The sequence below is a fragment of the Pelophylax lessonae genome (genome assembly GCF_965119305.1).
Source record: "Pelophylax lessonae genome assembly, chromosome: 5".
Taxonomy (NCBI): Eukaryota; Metazoa; Chordata; class Amphibia; order Anura; family Ranidae; genus Pelophylax; species Pelophylax lessonae.
Window position 1 is genome coordinate 344,777,710 of NC_138772.1, and position 20,034 is coordinate 344,797,743.

Sequence of the window (20,034 nt, forward strand, 5' to 3'; positions counted from 1 at the left end):
TTTAAAGTGTTCTAATACAAACAATCCTTTTTTTTTCTGGTTCTGGACATGCTACAGAGCTGAAACTTCACAGGTACACCTTTTAGACCCCCCAGACACAAAATCACACAAAAAAAGTTCTTAAAAATTGTCATTTTTGATAAAAAAGCCAATTATTGAAAAAAAAAAAGAAAAAGAGATTTTTTGATTTTTACTTTGGATTTCGTATCTGGGGGGTCTAAAAGGTGTGCATGTGAAGTTTCAGCTCTGTAGCATGTCCAGAACCAGAAAAAAAAAAGATTGTTTGTATTAGAACACTTTCTTTCAGGACAGGTAGTTAGCTTCTCTCCCGGTTTAATAGAAGGCATTTTTTGGGGTTCTTTGCAGTCAGGAAAAACATCTGAACTTGTGTATAGTGGTACTGTGCACAAGTTCTGATGTTTTGCCTGCCTCCAAAAACCCCCAAAAAATGGCAGCAAAAACACACCTGGGCATTTTTTTTTTTGGACGCTAGCGTTTTTTTTGGCATTTTTTTGGGTTCTTTGCAGTCAGGAAAAACATCTGAACTTGTGTATAGTGGTACTGTGCACAAGTTCTGATGTTTTGCCTGCCTCCAAAAACTCCCAAAAAATGCCAGCAAAAACACACCTGGGCATTTTTTTTTTTTTTGACGCTAGCTTTTTTTTTGGCTTTTTTTTGGGTTCTTTTGAGGCAGGCAAAACATCTGAACTTGTCTATAGTGGTGTATATACACACATACATATATTTATATACACACCTAGACATATATAGGTGTGATAGTAGCAGAAATATATGCTTGCGCTAATGAAATCATTTACAGTAATATATTTCTGCTACTATCACACCTATATATGTCTAGGTGTGTATAAACATATAAGTATGTGTGTATATATACCACTATAGACAAGTTCAGATGTTTTGCCTGCCTCAAAAGAACCCAAAAAAATGCCAAAAAAAATGCTAGCGTCCAAAAAAAAATGCCCAGGTGTGTTTTTGCTGCCATTTTTTGGGGGTTTTTGGGGACAGACAAAACATCTGAACTGGTGCACAGAACCACTATACACAAGTTCAGATGTTTTTCCTGACTGCAAAGAACCCAAAAAAATGCCAAAAAAACGCTAGCGTCCAAAAGAAAATGCCCAGGTGTGTTTTTGCTGCCATTTTTTGGGGGTTTTTGGAGGCAGGCAAAACATCAGAACTTGTGCACAGTACCACTATACACAAGTTCAGATGTTTTTCCTGACTGCAAAGAACCCCAAAAAATGCATGCTATTAAACCGGGAGAGAAGCTAACTACCTGTCCTGAAAGAAAGTGTTCTAATACAAACTATATATTTTTTTCTGGTTCTGGACATGCTACAGAGCTGAAACTTCACATGTACACCTTTTAGACCCACCAGATCTGAAATCCAAAGTAAAAATCAAAAAATCTCTTTTTTTTTTTTTTTTTTTTAATTTTTTCAATAATTGGCTTTTTTATCAAAAAATGACAATTTTTAAGAACTTTTTTTGTGTGATTTGGTGTCTGGGGGGGTCTAAAAGGTGTACCTGTGAAGTTTCAGCTCTGTAGCATGTCCAGAACCAGAAAAAAAGATCATATAGGTGTTAAAGTTAAAGGAGGGTCCCGACCCACATCCCTGTTCTACTGAAAAATTATCTTTTTTTTTTTCATGGTTCTGGACATGCTACAGAGCTGAAACTTCATATGCACACATTTTAGACCCCCCAGATACTAAATCCAAAGTCAAAATCAAAAAATCTCTTTTTTTTTTTTTAATTTTTCAATAATTGGCTTTTTTATCAAAAATGACAATTTGTAAGAACTTTTTTGTGTGATTTGGTGTCTGGGGGGTCTAAAAGGTGTACTTGTGAAGTTTCAGCTCTGTAGCATGTCCAGAACCAGAAAAAAAGATCATATAGGTGTTAAAGTTAAAGGAGGGTCCCGACCCACATCCCTGTCCTACTGAAAAATTATCTTTTTTTTTTTTCATGGTTCTGGACATGCTACAGAGCTGAAACTTCACATGCACACATTTTAGACCCCCCAGATACTAAATCCAAAGTCAAAATAAAAAAAATCTCTTTTTTTAAAATTTTTTCAATAATTGGCTTTTTTTATCAAAAATGACAATTTTTAAGAACTTTTTTTGTGTGATTAATAGTTAATGGGGCATGACCCAGAACCCTGGGCACTTTTTAGGGGCGTTTATTGGGTTTTAGGGCTTAAAAATGGTGTTTTTTGATTACCGAAGTTCGGGTCCCATTGATTTCAATGGGGTTCTGAAATCCGGGCCGAACTTTCGGGAAGTTCGGATGTTCTGGCCGAACTGAACTTTTCAAAAGTTCGATCATCCTTAGTTACCGGTGACCATGGCAGACCAATGGCTCAATGCCTGGAAATCCTGCTACACTAACTTGGGATCTGGTTGGCTTACTTGAATTCTTAGTTATTGACAATACTGATCCAGAAGCATATATTGCTCTTTGAAGAGCTTGATGAATATTCTCCTAATTTTCAGGTGTCATTTTCTCAATAAATGAAGAGATTGTGTATTTTTGGGAGGCAGTGGTTTGTAACGCTTCCTTACTTGAAGATGCTGCTTGTGAAGAAACACTTTGTGATGATCCAGAAGCAGCAAAAAGAGTGTTTCTGGAATGAGAAATCTGTAGGGAAAAGCTGCTTGACCTTTCATTCTGGTCCTTCTTATTTCATTCCATAAAGTATTTGTTAATGTCTTTAGGGCATCTCTGGCATGCCAGGATGTGTGCTGTCATCTTTGTAGCATTTGGGAAAGAATATTTCTTCTCACAATATTTGCAAATTGCAGCTTTGCTCTTAGCAGAAATTGCACTGTGGAAATAATTTCAAACTTTAGATGTTGGTCTCACCATTTTACCGAGAGGATAAAAAGAAAAAACTATTTACTGAGCAGACTATGGGTAGACATTATGCTGTAATGGTGGAGAACATTAATAGGAATCATGTAAAGGATATAAAGATAAACTAATTTGTCAGATAAATTTACCCTCTTATCTGTCAATTAAGGCCTGAGAGGACAGACACCATCATGTACTGTATCCCAACAATCACCAAACTATAGGAGGCACAAGATGAAGTCCACAAGCAAACTAAACTGGAACCTTACCACAGAAGTGCCCCCTAGTGGCAGAAATGCATATTTTCTCCTTTTTGAAAACTGCATTAAGAAGAACAGTGTTACTTGAATTGCATTTGAGAATTTGCTTGTCTTCAGCTGGGAGAACTTGCAATACTTTTAGACTTTACATAAAGTCTCAGAAATATTTCATTAAGGTCTTCATGTTATATAGTTAAAATACCATGTCACAGATATATTATTTATTAGTTAAAAAAAAATCTACACTTCTTTCAACTTTTTGTCTGGAAAAACAAAAAACGGCTTAAAAAAAATGAAAACAAAAAAAAACAGTCTTTTCCAATGTTTCCGTTTTTTTTCCAGGCCTTCTCATCTCTATCCCAGTGTTCAGTTTTATTTATACATTTTTTTTCAAAAAAGCTTTCATGCTTTTTTGCTATGAGTGGCTGAACTTTCAGTATTGAAAGTATATAATCACTTTTCAGTCTTTTCAGATTTAGCTATCTGTTGTCTTGAGCATTAACCACCTTAGCGGTAATCCCGAGCGTGACTCGGGGTTGATTTTTCATATCAGGAGCGGTAACCCCGAGTGACGCTCGGGGTGGATTGCAGAGAGCGCAGCGGAGCTTCTCTTACCTTATCCTGGCGATCCAGCGATGATCTCTCATTGCTGCGACCGCCAGCCGAGAGTCCCGCCGCTCCTCCGTCCCTCCGTCGGTACGATCACTTCCTAGTTCCGTTCCCTGCAGCAGCAATGCTGCATGGGAGCGGAACTAGGGAGGGAAATTCAAAAAAAAAAAAAAAAAACGTTGCACAAAACACACTTTATATTGTATATATATATATATGCATATATATATATATATATATATATATATATATGCATTCATATGTATATATATATATATATATATATATGCATATATATATATATATATGCATATATATATATATATACACCGGTATATATATATATATGCGTATATATATATATGTATATATATATATATATATATATATATATATATATATATATATATATAATATGCACACACACACACATATATATATATATATATATATATATATATATATATATAAAATTATATTATTGATTCAATTATAATTCATGCGTTATATATTATATATATATATATATATGTGTGTGTATATATATATATATATATATGTATATATATATATATATATATATATATATATACACACACACACACACACACATATATCTATATATAATATATAATGCATGAATTAAAATCTAATCAATAATATAATTTTATTATATATATTATATATTAAATAATAAAATAATATTATTGATTCGATTATAATTCATGCGTTTGTGTTTCAAATTTATCACATCTGGGATGTCTACTAGAGTCTTGTTTTGGTCAGGTTTAAGTCAGTAATTACTAAGAATTATAGGCCTATAATACATAACGCCAAATTTCCATGAAAAGAATTGTACCGCTTTTGGTATGTAATTCCAGACATAATCATACCGCCAGGGAGGTTAAGAAGCAGAATCTTTTGTGAACTGTACCAATGTTCAGTCACAAACCCACACATTTATGAAACTCCAGTACTTCTTCTAAACCCAGATACAAATAGATCCTGACATCTAACTCCAATTAGCTCTTGGAGATATCATTAGTCTAAGGGTTCACATACTTTTTCCACCTGCACTGTGAATGTTTACATGGTGTGTTCAATAAAAACATGGCAGCATTTCATTCTTTGTGTGTTATTAGTTTAAGCAGACTGTGATTGTCTATTGTTGTGACTTAGATGATGATCAGATCACATTTTATGACCAATGTGTGCAGAAATCCATATCATTCCAAAGGGTTCACATACTTTTTCTTGCAGCTGTTTTGCAAAACAATAACATATTTTGACTTTTTTCTTTAATATAATCAAGTCATAACTGGGCAATTCAAGTTGTTCACGTTATTTGCTGTCTTTCCTTCTTTTAGTTTCATACTCTTCGTCTGGCGCCCTCTCTTAGGGATCGATTTATCCAAAAGCTAATAGGCTGTTCACCAACTAGACCCCTCGCTTTATAGTGGCTCACATGATTATGACGCAGTTCCTGAGTCTTTGACAGCTGTTGTGCTATGCTACCTGCTATTTTGAGAGTTTTCAAGTGTTCTCATGTTTTTATATGAATGTCTGTGGGATGATGCTATGCGGAGGACCACCTTAAGAATTCTCACTTCTTGGGGAGAATATCTAAAGCCGTTTCAGATGATCCTCAATCTGGTTGTCACTTTTAAGCCCTTTGTGACCTGTCTTTAAGTAGAAGGTCATTTGCAGCTGGTAAGCTTGCATTTCTTTCATTAAGGTGGCAGTTTTATGCACAAATTTTCTAATTTCGTGATGGACATTCCCTAAGTTGATGTGAACCCATGAGCACTTAAGAAGAGGACTCTTTATTCCAGAGGACTTTTTTACTCATCTGATACATACATATACGTTGCACATTTTTTAACATATCTGGTAATATTACATGATGTATGTCGATTACTAATTCAGGTTTATACCCACTATTTGGTATTTTATTTTTAGCACATCTCAGTATATTGTGGCTTTGGTATCACCGTGTTTAATATCTCACAGTAGAGTTGCTGCTTTATACACATAAAATATTTAACATAATTTATTATTGGTTTATGCACAAGCGCTTTTCCTTGTTGGTTTCATAATAATAGGCTGTTCGCTTTGCAAGAGAATTTTCCGTTAGCTTAAAATATGAGGTGCAGCTCTGTTTAGTTTAATCATACAATCATGTATAAGCAAAAATGCATTTTTATATTTTCCTTGCACATCATTGGGTGATCTTTGCAAAATGAAACTTAACCACCTTCACTAAGCTCTGGGGCAAATTTCCATTGAAAAGTGTATAGCTTTTTTGCCTTTAGTAAATCAACACCATGGTGTTCTTGAAGCCCTGCTCCATCAAAGGAATTACATTATCAAATCAAGTGATATCACTTCATGCCTGCCATGCTCAATGACTTGTTTAGGTTTGATGAAAAAACTCTAGGTACTCTGATAATACGTTACAAGGAATATTGAATCATGTGCAAGGAAAATTAAAAACAAAACAGCATTTTTGCTTGCACATGATTGGATGATAGAACTAGTCAGAGGAGCTTCACTTCGCTTCACTTCGCTTCACATCATTCACTAAGCTCTGGGGAAAACTCTCTGGTAAAGTGCAACTTTCCTTGGAATGTGTACAGTCTATTTGCCTTTCGTAAATCAACCCCTATTTATCCATTGATTTCTCTGAGCTACAATAAATATTATTTAGGAAGGATAGACAGCCAAATGTGTATAAATATAAACTTTGTGTTACAATGGATATTTTATAATTAAGAATGCTTTAGCGTAAAACTCGTAAGAAGCCACATTTCTCTTGTTGTACTGGTCTTAAGGGATTTACCATTAACCTCCCTGGTGGTCTGATTATGTCATAATTTTTGTGCTAAAAGTGGTACATTGTTTTGCATGGAAACATGTTGTTTAATATTTTAGACCTGTAATTGTTAGGAATAAGCCACTTAAATCTGTCCAAACAAGAGTCTAGTAGACATCCCGGGTATGATAAAGTTTGAAACACGAAATCATTATAATATAATAATAATAAATTTTTTTCAATAATATAATCAAACCAAAAACACTGAAATGTGTACAAACAAGGGGTGTGATATTACTAGTCATTGTAATAAAGGTTTTGTAAACATCTCGGGTATGAAATATTTTGAAACATGGGTCTGTACAAAGTCCAACGTCACAATCGGGACAATAGAATCTGGTTTCTTTTCTTAATTTGCCTCCACTGTCATCTCTCTTCGAGCAACAAACCACGCACATCATTGTAGGTGCTGAATTTTTCTCAGTTGGTGGGATGTAGTCAATGAAGTGACGACCAGTCAGGCGTTCCGGGTTGAAAATGCCAACAGCACGAAGTCCAGATCTGTTTACAGCCATTGATGGTGTTTGGCGACTCAGAAAGATTTGTTCGGTAACTTTCCAAATAAAGTCCGCATGAATCACAGGCTTGTCACTCTTTTTATTTTGAGCAGAATGTATTGCTCAAAAAGATGTCTGAAGATCTTCTTATAGTATTTTTTTTGCTGCTTCCTCATAGCCGTGTAGAATGTTATTGCTTGGTCGGCTCTGTCGACACCTCCCATGGTGTTGTTGTAGTCTATCACTACTTGTGGCTTTATGACTTCTTTCCCACCTTTCATGCATACCATAACAGTGGAGGTGTTATACACTGTACTCATTAGGCACACATCTTTCTTGTCCCTCCATCGCAGTGCCATCATTTTGCCTTTCTGACAGGCAACCATTTCTCCTGTCTTGAGCTTCTTTTTGCCAAACATTGGCTACATGTCGTACCAGTTAGCCCTTACGGTTCCATAGATATCGGTTTTGTTGTGCAGTAGAACCTCATAAAGTTCAGGAGATGTTACACAATAGCCCTGATTTAGCAATGGCTCAATTAGTGAAATAACAGAAGATGTTGCCATTCCATAATTTATGTATTTTTCATCAAATTTTGTTCCTTTTCCAGTGTATATCACTGAATTCCAAACGTTGCTAGCTGACGATTCGCACAGCATGTAGGAATTTACGCCAAATCGTGCCCTCTTTGATGCAATGTATTGCACCCAGCTGAGCCTTCCCTTGTAGGCCATTAGACTTTCATCTATGCTGATGTCTCTTTCTAGCACATAGCTCCGTTGGAAATTCTGAAGAATTATTTGATATTCTTCCCATATTTTTTTAGTTTTGGTGCAGGATGAGTAGTTTCATCAAATTCTTCATTATTTTCAATGTGCAGATATTTCATTATGAGGGAAAATCTGTATTCTGTTATGACCGTGCCAAACAGTGCAGATATTTCATTATGAGGGAAAACCTGTATTCTGACATGACCGTGCCAAACAGTGCAGATATTTCATTATGAGGGAAAACCTGTATTTTGACATGACCGTGCCAAACAGTGAAGTAGCAAGTAATGTATTGGTTGTCCAATACCACTTCTGCAGGGGTTTCCCCACCACTCCCTTAAGAATTATTAGGCCCAGAAATTTCCAAAGGTCATCTTTGGTCACTGGTTCCCACTTTCTGCATCTTGCAAACCTCTGATGCGTAGCACATTGTTGCTCTTTGGTCTTGGTAACTATTTTCTCAATAACCTCATTGAACAAAAATAATTGTGGGTATGCCAAGGGGTTATCTTGGCAACGTCAACTTTCATACCAGGTGCTCCTGTAAATGGGAATCTTGGGGACGCTGCCTGATCCATACCACAGAAGAAAGATAGCAAAAGTAGCTTTTCCGATACATTCCCATGGCACTGCCGGTCGTGCTGTCAGTGCATACACACGCTGACAGTAATCTGGATTCCGGGAACCGGAAGTGCGGGTGGATGCATTCCACCGCAACCAACATCACTTCCGGAGGAGGCTGGACCCGCTCCAACCCGGAAGTGCGGGTGGATGCATTCCACCGCATGTTACATCACCTCCAGAGGAGGCAGGACCCGCCCAGAGCCCACATTCCCTCCTCCCTAGATCAGCGCCCAATGACAGGGACACTGAGGACCACTGGTACCCGCCCACCTGCACGAATGGCATCAAAAGTGCCGTGCAAGCAGCGGGGGAGGGGCAGAGCACAATGCCAGGGCAACGAGCCTGTGAGGGGCCATAAAAGATAGAAACACTAATGTCTTGCAGCACACATATGGGATGTCAAGAAGATATGACAACCCTGTGTGATAGACAATGCTTGGATGAATGAATATTGAGTAAAGGAAATAATGGTAGACTAGTGTCCAAAAAAAAAAAAAAATGAAAATAAAAATAAATAAGATTATAAACATGGAACTGGAAATAAAAATAAAAATGAAAATAAAAATAAATGTAAAAATAAAAATAATGATAATAAGATGAAAATAAAAATAGAAATAAAAATACAACTAAAAAAAAAAAATAATAATATTTTATTATTTTTTTTATTATTATTTTTTTTATTTGTATTTCTATTTTATTATCATTATTTTTATTTTTACATTTATTTTTATTTTCATTTTTATTTCCAGTTCCATTTTTATTCTTATTTATTTTATTTTCATTTTCATTTTTTTTTTTTTTTGGACACTAGTCCAAACATAGAACATATTTGAAGGAATCAACAAATCACAATAAGTCCATGACACTCTTTTAAGCTAAGAAAATAGAGCAGTGCTTGATGCTAACAACCAAAATAGGTACAAGAGACCTGCTCTGTATTCATAATGTGTGTGTATCAGACACAGTGCAGATAGCAGTTCAATTGGAACTGTTTACTTTGACTACTTCTGCCTGCCTCTTCCTGCTTAGGTGTGATTGGGAAGGGGAGGAAGACAGTTAACCCTGCAGGCTCAGCTCGTGCAGGGTAATCGCTGCACAGACAGAGAGGCATGTGAGCTGACTGCAGACATATCAAATCCCATATGCCAGGTCTTTTCTGGCAGGGATTTGCAACAGTTTTCTTTTGAAACCTGTTGCAATCCATTTGTTAAGTACCATGTTTTTTTTTCACTCTGAAATAGAAACTGGCGGTGGTGGAGCAGATAGACTTGAAATAGGTTTATCTACTTTGTTAATGTGGTGCAAACTACTTTTGAAAGTTTTTTGGGGCATTATTATAGGGCAGGAAGCTTAGTTAATTCCGCCATTGTTGCTATATCCTTGAATGCAGCTGTGCCTTTCCACTTACCATACTGTACTTTGAATGCTGAAACACCTGAGCTGGCGGTCTTAAAGTTCCATCTTCTGATCACAATTTATAATGGCTCTCTGTGACATTCTGTATTTGCTTCTTAAATCACAGTACCAATTAATTTTTCCAAATCTCTTGATGCAATTACTGCCTTTGTGTGAAGCAGCAATCCGCTTATGGAACTCTAGAGGGGGAAAACACATTTTAATTCATTGTGTACTGCTTTTTTTATGTTATTTAAATTTCCGTTTTTTTCTAGGTAAAACAAAATATATGAATAAAAAAGATGAAAGGTTGAAAATTGTCTGCAATACATATTACCTTAAATCCAATAATGAATTTTAATGAGTAAATTTTACTTTTTCAGTAAGGCTAAGAAAAGAGTGAAATGCTGTTGAAAATACAGCACAGACAATTAGAATTCAGTTAAATGTAATCAGATCAGTAAAAAAAAAAAATATTTCAATGTGGCAGCTGTGGTTACTGTATATAGCAAATCTTAATTTTTAATTGACTTACTGCAAAAGCCCAAATCAACTTATATGTTTATGTATTTGTAAAATATTGTATTTATTATCATAGCAAAAATTATTAACATTAGGGATGAGATTCAGGTTCTGGTTGGCGGAGACAGTTCAACCCAAACTTTAGTTGTTCAAGGTTCGCTAAATGGGTGAACTAAATGGCCAGATTTGGCTTGTTTGCCTGTCTGAACCTTTAGCTAGTGCTGCAGACAGAAGTTGTTCCTGGTGGTATCTAATGATAAGCTGATTGTACTTGCTTTATTTTCAGGCCAGATTTGCTAAACATCACTGAAGTTCAATTGGCGAATCAGAATCCCATTGAATACAAGAGCTGAATGTTAAAAAGACTAATGGGCAAGGTATTGTCAATCAAATAACATGGGGGGGGGGGGGGGGGTGGGCACTTCCCTGGGGAACATGTTCCATATCAATAAATAAATAAATATTTAATTTGGCAGGAAGCAGGAATTTCAATAATGTTTAAAGGGCACTATTAAAAAACAAAATTCCCTTAACCACTTGAAGACCAGCATGTTAAATACCTTCCCTGTCCAGGCCATTTTTTAGCTTTTAGGACTTTACTTTTTTGGATGACAATTACACATGCAATACTCAAACCCAAATGAATATTAAATTATTTTCTGAGAAAGAAAAAACAACTTTGCAAATAGTTAATCTTCATAAATTTTTTTTTTTTTTTTTCACAATAGTAAACTTTATTTAGAAAAAATACAAGGGGCATACATAGTGCAATACAATGAATAAAGTGCTACATGCACTCAACATAAGATAAAAATAAAATCTCTTTCAGTAACAAATGTTATGGAGCATTACATCATTGCGAATACAAAGTATGAATTCTTATAAATATTGTAGAAGAAGATATTTGGCACATACTCATTTGCTCCTTAACTTAGATTTACTTATATATAAGTTTTGATTCTCATAGTTACTGTTTTCCAAAGGTACATCATAGATGGGCCTAAAGCAGAGGTCCATCTAAAATATATAGAAGTATTGGAAAGTATAGAAAAGACTAGAAGGAAGAGAAGGGAAGGAGGGGGAGGAAAGGGGGGGGGGGGGGTGGGGGAAAAGCTCTGATGTTTTGACAGCATATGACTTTCAATTTCAACCTTACATTCAGCTTTTCTTGAGATCTAAGTATTCCTGTGATACTGTAAAAGTTCTCCAGGGGTACCATTGTTTATGAAACAAATCATTCCTTTCATTTTTAATGGCAAGTGTTTCTTCCATTTTGTGAATATGTCCTACTTTAACAAGCCAGTCATTAAGTGTGGGTACATTTTTCGAGTTCCATGATAATGGAATTAAGGATTTAGCTGCATTTAGGAGGTGTCGTGTCAACGACTTTTTATATTTTTTGTATGGGTATGAATTTATGTGTAAGAGGCAGCAGGCTGCATCTAGTGTCAACTTTGTCTCGGTGATATGTTTCACCCATTTCTGAATTTCCTTCCAGAATTTCTGTAGTGCTATACAGTCCCACCATAAATGAAGAAAGGTGCCAGGTTCTAGGCCACATCTCCAACAAATTTCTGAAGTATGTTTGGACCATTGATGTAATTTAATTGGAGTGTGGTACCACTGCGTCCTAATCTTATAGGATGTCTCCTGTAGCTTAGTGCTCAGTGAGCATTTATGAGAAAAATAACATGCTTTCTCCCATTGGGCCGAGGTAAAGGAGCATCCCAAATCTTTTTCCCATAGCGCTTTATATGGGTCCCTGAAATCAGGAGGCGTAGCAATCTTCATAAATTTAGGTTAAAATTTCTTCAATAGACAAATTACAGGAGGAATCCCCTTTTATTCCTCCTGGAAACGATAGCAATTCTCACCTACTTAGTCTTTCATGTATACAAACAGGGCCATTGATAAGCAGTACAACTGCTCCTGCTGTGCTGGGCCCAGGCCCTATCATCTAAACAGGGGGGGGGGGGGCAAGGCAGCTTTATTATTAATTTCTGCCTAAATTAATACATTTATTTTACTAGACCACACCCCCACTCCTACTTAAATTGCATTTCCCTGGGCCCCATCAAGTCAACAGAGGGACCCAAGAGGTGGGAACTGAAGAAGGACTTTTTTGGGGCATAGGCGGATAAAGTCAGAGTCACTGTTATACTGCACCCTGGGGGGAGGGGGGTGTAGGTAGTGTTGGGAGTCCCATCAGAAAAGCCGTTCAGGGCCCCATGACTTCTACTAGCAACCCTGTATACAAAAGTCCAAAAGTTACTTTCTAGCAGCAGTCTCAACTTAACTCTCCTCTTCCTAGATTTCTCTCTGTTAAACAAACTTGCTGTATTATATATTGCCAGAAAGCACATACCAATTCCACGGTAGCAATGTCAAAAGCCTGCTCACACTTAGATTGTTTGAATTTGTGCAGTCCCAGCTCACTGTGCTCCAAGTCTCAGCAATTGTGGGTGATACTGCCCTAGCTTCCTGACTTCCAAAGCCTGCATCTTTTGGAGAGGCAGGTTGGTGAAAGACCAAAGGGAGTAACACTGGAGAAAGGCTGACAGTGAGGCTTGGTCAGTTGAATACTTGTAGCCGAAAGAGTGATCCAGAGAGAGGCCTGAACCTTGGAGGCTTGGTATCATCCACCATTGTTGCAGGAACGCATTGGATACCTTCAGCTGCCATTGTGCTCTTGGCTGGATGTCCAATATATCCCTGTTTCTTTTGGGAGGATTGAGCTACATCCAGGCAAACCTGCCATTAATTTATCCATTGCTATACAGTACGTGCTCCAATTTGGAGACTATCAAAACTATGGAGTTAGGACCCCAGGATACTACGCACTGTGGCTTTCACATATATTTGCAAGTATGTGCAGCTAAAACTTCTGTTTTACCATAAACTGTTTGACAGGGCTAATTTGGTTTTGTTGCTGGCTAGCTGGTAAGTGTGCTGGGAAATTTTCTGTTGCTTGTAATGTGGAAAGTCCCTTTTATGTGCACATTACTATAAAGGCTAGTTATAGATTGGGGTGGTTGCCATGTATCTGTATAACTTCCAAACATAATTTATCTGGGCACTGATACTTAGATGCCCCAAGGAACTTAGACACAAAGGGTGACATGTTTAAGGTAAGTAACCATAGCTTAGCACCAAAACCTTATCAGAGAGCAGGGACATAGTCAGAAGCACAGCCAAAGTCAGGGGAATCAGAGTACTAGCAAGGTCAGGTCAAGCAAGTGGTAAGATTCAGGGAAAGAAATACTTTGTCTGCCAGTTCCAGGCTTCTTCTAAAACTTCCAGCTACCTAACTGACACTGTGAGCCAGGCCTTCTTGGCCACTTCAGTGCCTGACCTCACAAGTGTGCTTTTGGAAGAATGGTCAAACTTTCCCAAAGACACACTCCTAAACCTTGTGGGGAGCATCCCCAGAAGAGTTGAAGCTGTTATAGCTGCAAAGGGTGGGCCAACTCAATATTCAACCCTCCGGGATGCCTATAAAGTTCATGTGCGTGTAAAAGGCAGGTGTCCCAATACTTTGGTTATATAGCATATGTCCCTTGTGCTGATTTTTCTGTTTTTGATTTTGGCTTTAAATTACACAGGGTAATAAGGCAACTATCCTTGATGCCTTACTCATTCCCTATCACTTTCCTACTCAGATTTTCTCTTATTAACAAACCATACACCCAACCCTTCCTAAAACATTCTACATCTGTGGCCATGTCCCTTTGAGTTACTAAATGTCATATGATTATTGACAGCTAAAATAATCAATCAGTTGCTAACAAAATAACTGACCCTGGTTTCCTTCTTGAAAATTGCCTCTTGTTGATATGGTTTCTGTTTGTCTGCCTGGTTCTGACCTTAGCCATCCTTGCATCTGCACCTGCTTGCCTGTATCCTGCTATGCCACCTCCATCTGAGGTTTCCAGTCATCTGCCTTTCACATGGTGACTCCATTCTGCCAATAATGCCAGTGCAACACTGTTCTCTTCTCTTAAAAACAAAATTCCTTTCCCTTTTTGACAGCATTTAAAAAAAATATTGCCTTTGGTACATTTTATTGTATACTCTTGGTATCCGTAAAAGGTGAGCTGAGTGCTGTTTTGATGCCACTGAGTTGCACATTTACAGGAGTTGCATCATTACTGGCTGCCAAATGGTTGAAGAAGAAAGATGCTTGGTGTTGAAGATACATCACAGAAGATGGCAGGAATGGTTACAGAGCAGACATGGAGATATTCTTGTTGCAGATTTTCCCTGACTGATGAAACCATTGTCATCCTGACAGTAAGCGAGGGAAAATTTCTCTAACAAAGCCCTAAATTGCAATAAAGACCCAACATTAGTTCTACTCCTTCTACACTCTATGCAAAAGTTAAAAAAGCTTTAGATTGAACACACACTTTATTAATGTTATAACATTGCCATTTTTTCTGATTTCAAAACTGATATTTAAAAAAAATTGAGTCTGACTTTTGCACATCCATGAATTTACATTTTAAATAGTCATAATTATGTATGAGCAGAATCGGTGCATGGGCATTGTATAATTAATTATATTTTTAGAACTAGAGATCAGCATGGTAAACAAAGCCAGGTTCAGCCTGCCTCTTAATTAATCTAGGTTAGATGTTTTCTAGTGAAGGTAAAAGGCTCAGCATGGTGTGTCCTATATAATATCCCAATATTAATAAAGACGAATTTCTATGATGTTTAAACTATGCCTTCTCTTTGATAGGGGTCTGCCCTGGGACCTAAGTATGCATTAATATTGCATTGTTTAGCCAAAAGCTTTTGCCACGCTCTTTGATCTAGTCTCATCTGTAAAACTCTCTAGAGGCCTCATAATATAGGCATATAACTAAACTAAAGTAAATGAATGGAAATTCTGCACATTTTTACAATCAATCAACATGATGTGTTTTACCAAGTTATTACAGTTAAAAAAATATTGTTGTGCTAGTATAAGCATTGCATATAAGTAAACCAGTTGTGTCCAAACAGCCGTAGAAAAAAACACAGCTACAGTACATGAAACATACAGTATATTTGATTTTCCTGTGGATAGACATAGAAATAAAGTAGATGTAAATCTCAGATGAATGTGTGTATATATGGCCACTTGCAGATGGCCAGATCATCCTAGGAGGTAATTTAAATTCCCCTGTGATCCCGTCCTGTGGCACCAGGCAAAACACATTTTTAGCAGCAAAGACTTATATAAACTTAAATGTAAAATGTATAATTTAATGCTATTGGATTTGAGGAGAATCCTCCATCTGACAAAAAATGCCCCTGAGTTATATAGCAGGATAAGCCTAGACAAATGAGAGCAACATGAAATTACATACCCTCTAAGAGGGACATCCATAACTGTGGAAGCATGTGGTAGAGAAGGGCAAATTTCATTACACTAAAAAAGGGGATTAGCATGTCCAGTCACCACAGAGCCACTGTGATTAACAAAACAAACATGCATACTCACCTATGTGGCTGCAGTATTGACCCGATGCTGCAAGCTGTACCCCACTGGCTCTAAGACTGAGAACTGAGTAAACACATTACCACGGATAACTAATTTCTCAGTCTCCAATGAGCAGAAAACTGTGACTGTTAGTCACTGGCTCTCTGCTCTGCCCTTCTAGTGCTCATTGGAGCTCTAGGCTGTGGAGGGGGCGTTGCAGGTCCAGCATTTGGGTGGATACCAACATTAAAGTGATTGTACACCTAAAACATGTTATACTTACCTGCTCTGTGTAATGGTTTTACACAGAGCACCCGATTCTTCTCTTCTCAGGTCCTCCACTGACACTCCTGGCTTCTCCCCGCTGCCAAGTGCCCCCATAGCATGCGACTTGGTTACTCCATCCTGTGTGTCCATTGCCCCTTTCTGCTTATTGGCTGTGATTGACAGCAGCAGGAGCCAATGACTTCTCCCGCCTCTGCGCTGAATCAAGATTAGGCTCAGGTAGGAATAAGGTGTTTTGCTTTCGTCTATTAAAATAAGGTTCTTGTGGTAAAATCAAGGAAGCTTAGACTTCTGTAGTGTAATAAAGTTTTACTTAACAGAAAAGCTGCACATACAAATGTACAAAACACAATTTATAGCTTACAAAAAATGAATACAACTTGCACATGCCAATTATCCTTTCTAGCAAAAGAAGCATGTACAATATGTATGCAATTAGTAAACTAAACAGTTACTTAACTTCCATTGATGTAGTCATCTCATGGTTCTTTGCTCAGTCCAACTCAAAACGTCTCCAAAGTACTCGAGCTTCCAACACACGTCTTGTCTCTTTGTCTTCCAAAAACCAACTCCTTTGATCTCTCCATATGCTTGTTTCAAAACCTAATCTCTTCCCCCTACTTCCTGTTGCATCATATCCTGCAAAGAGCTTCCTCTAAAACCTGTCCAACTGGTACATTTGCATATCAATAGGGGAGGATTTGCTTTTAACACAGCACATGATCTCAAAAATATAACTATGCTATACTAACTAACAAATACAGATTCCCCAAATGTGATCCCCTATGCGAATGCGTGCGCATTAGCCATTTATACACTTGCGCCAAAATGGAACTTTTTAAAGGCAGCAGCTGAACTAGTGCTTATCTCCAGTCCTGACCCCAGCTTGCCTAGACTTTATTATCCCTGCTTATCTGCCAGATATCCTGTTGCCAACCTCTGCCTGTATTGTCTGACCCTGCTCCAGTCTTTTGCCTTTTGCCTCTCCTGCTCTGTCCAGTGCCTGGCGACGCTGTCCTGCATCCGCACTGCTGTTCCTGCTGCTACCTGCTGCTCAGCAATCCAGTCCAGTCTGGTGTCTTATCAGCCACACATCTCTGCTGCCAACAGAAGACCTTGCAGGCACTCTTACCCCACTGCGCTCTCGCATCCACTGTTGCAACTCCAGTGGTTCCTGAGCCAGGGCTGTACGAGAGGTCTCCCTCTGCACGTCACACTATGCCAAAAACTACGTGACAGTGATGCTAGCCCTAGACTGAATGAGTATGCATTGTCCAAAAGAAAGGGAGGATAGCAGCGTAGGGGGTGGTTGAACAAAGGGATCTTGCAGAATAATTATAGGAGAAGCAGTCTTCTGCTGGCTATCATTGGGGCCCTTTAAGAGAGTCAGTGCATTTAATGACAGTTCCAGTTAACCTGCCTGCAGTATAGGTACAGTAGAGGTATGGTATAGTCTTGACACTGGTGCAAGGTAAATGTGGTTCAGATGTGGTAATGGTTCAGTATAATGTGATATAGGGTTGCTATAAGTGCAGTCTAGGTTTGGAATAAATATATTATAGAGTGTAGTATGAATGCAGTATGGATTGGGTGCACTTGATGCCCCTCTCCCAGTGGCTCATTCCCTACTAGCAGTATCAGCAATAACCAAATAGCCCTCTCACTAGTCCCCAGGATGCTGTGGTGACCTCTCACAAGAAGAGGGGGCCCCTTGGTCTCTCCCTGAAGGCCACCTGTAATCAGCAGTGGGTAGCAGAGGGTGAATGGACACACCAGTCTCTAAGCTGCAGTGTAAGGAGTCTTTTCCTCCCAATATATAGCCACCCTCTCAAACTACAACTCCCAGGATTCTCAGCACTCTGCATAGAAGTCTATGGACTTGCTTGGCTTTAGTTTTCCCCTGATGGCTGGAAGAGAATGGTGCAGTATAACATCAGTATATCAGTATAGGGAGAGAAGAATTAAAGGCAATGTCTCCTACTCCATATTGCTGTAGCCCAGCACCTGGCCACACTTAGAACTGATCAGCAATTTCTGGCATGCTGGGAAAATACATTACTAGTAATAGTTTTCCTAGCTAGAGCTTCATCATGAAAAATAAAAGCATCAACAGCTAGGTGATGATTTTTTAAAACTATATAAACTACTAATCAATGAGCTTCTATTTGGACCTTAAACCCAATAAACCCACTTCCTGATAAATACTTGGCAGTCATTTAAAAAAAGTCATATGAATAGTGCAAAAAAATGCTGCAAAGTTGGGCATGCACATGAACCCTCAAAACTCACAGATGGACAAGAAATTTTAGTAGGCAGGTCTGGTTGTTGGAGTGTGTTAGGCATTAGCCCACCTGGTTCCACTTAAAATACTGTAATTAAATTTTGGGTTGTTACTCTTGTTAACTGGTAACTTTTCATTTTCTTGTGCGGGATCTGTATGAATATTTGGCCCAAGGAGTGCGTGTTTTTTTTTCAGAGATCAACTATTTATGTGTTGCATATTTTATATATTTGTGACCATATTGCTGCATTTCAAGCAATTGCAAGGTCACCTGACAGATTTGAGATGGCAAATGAGGAAGAATTGAAAATGTATAACTCATTCTACCTTCATTTTAGCTTCCCAAAGAGATGTTTCACCTTTTTGCACTCTCTTTAAAATGTCTCACAACCAGATGGCTAGTTCCCAATCTCCCAGCATGATTGTGACTGACAGGAGATTTTGATAAACCTCTGAAGAATTAAGTCATCTCACAGTCACCTTCCCTGTCTGACCTTTAACATTGCACGTTTGCCACCATTATATTGCTGAATAGCAAACAAAAGATGTGAGCTGTGACTTTCACTTCTGCCAAGGCATCCATAAGAATCTAAACACAGAAATACAGCAATGGCCTTTGGTTTCATTAGAAAGGTACAAATGTCACCTATTGTGAAAACAAACAGAAGGCACTGGCTGATGACTGAAGATTTGTTTTTAAGACTTTGCTATTCAAGTTGAGCTCTGCACTAAACCCAGCAATTTACAAACTGAAAATTATTGCCCTTTACCTGTCTGGTTGCAGAGAGGGTAAATCTATCTTCATTTCCATTTATCTGTCTGTTTGTCTGTTTATATATTAATCTATTCTAAACTAAGCTGCTCTAATGTTTTATTCTAACTGGTTGCTAGCTGTACCTCTTTACTTTAGGGCTCTTTCACATGGAGTGGACCCTATTGCGATCTGCTCCGGTACCTTTTTTTTTTTTTTTTCACGGACACGGCTCCGTATGTCCACATATCATCCCATCCGTTTGCGGATGATATACGGACATAATGTATGTCTATGGGCATTGCGGATGTCAGCGGATGACACCGCTGACATCCGAATTTGCATCTGTTCCGTTTTTTAAACGGAACAAAAATAGGATTCTGTTACGTTCCAAAAAACAGAACAGAACTGAAAGGACGAAAATCAGATGTCAGAGGATAGTCATCCGCTGACATCCGCAATGCCATAGACATTCATTATGTCTGTATATCACCCGCAAACGGAAGGGGTGATTTACGGACATACGGAACGTCCGTGTGAAAGAGCCCTTAAGCTTCAGATTTTTTTCCCTAATCAATGTCAGTTTCTGTCACTGCCGGACTATGGACTATCTTTAAATTTAAGGTGTGAAACATTAGACCCATATTCAAATGCAAATATTTTTGCTGTCTGAAATATTTTGGTGGGTGCATATATCAGGGATGCAGTGTGGTGCAGTGGCAATAGCACCAAATCAAGTGCGAAGTAAAGAACTTGTATTTAAGTAATGCAAAAACAGTTCACAAAAAAAAAACAGTGGAAAAACAGCTCAACTGAGAACAATC

At 38.0% G+C, this 20,034-nt stretch overlaps 1 protein-coding gene across 1 annotated transcript in view; it reads left to right on the forward strand.

Annotated features, from left to right (window-relative positions):
• Positions 1-14,602: 14,602 nt before the first annotated feature.
• LOC309556520 (uncharacterized protein) overlaps positions 14,603-20,034 on the forward strand; it is a gene marked incomplete at both ends in the record, with an annotated part of 164,343 nt that continues 158,911 nt past the window's right edge. Inside the window, one exon of the mRNA XM_082258969.1 lies at positions 14,603-14,716. Within this exon, the coding sequence (XP_082115095.1) occupies positions 14,603-14,716 (114 nt within the window). The remainder of the gene's footprint in view (positions 14,717-20,034) is intronic.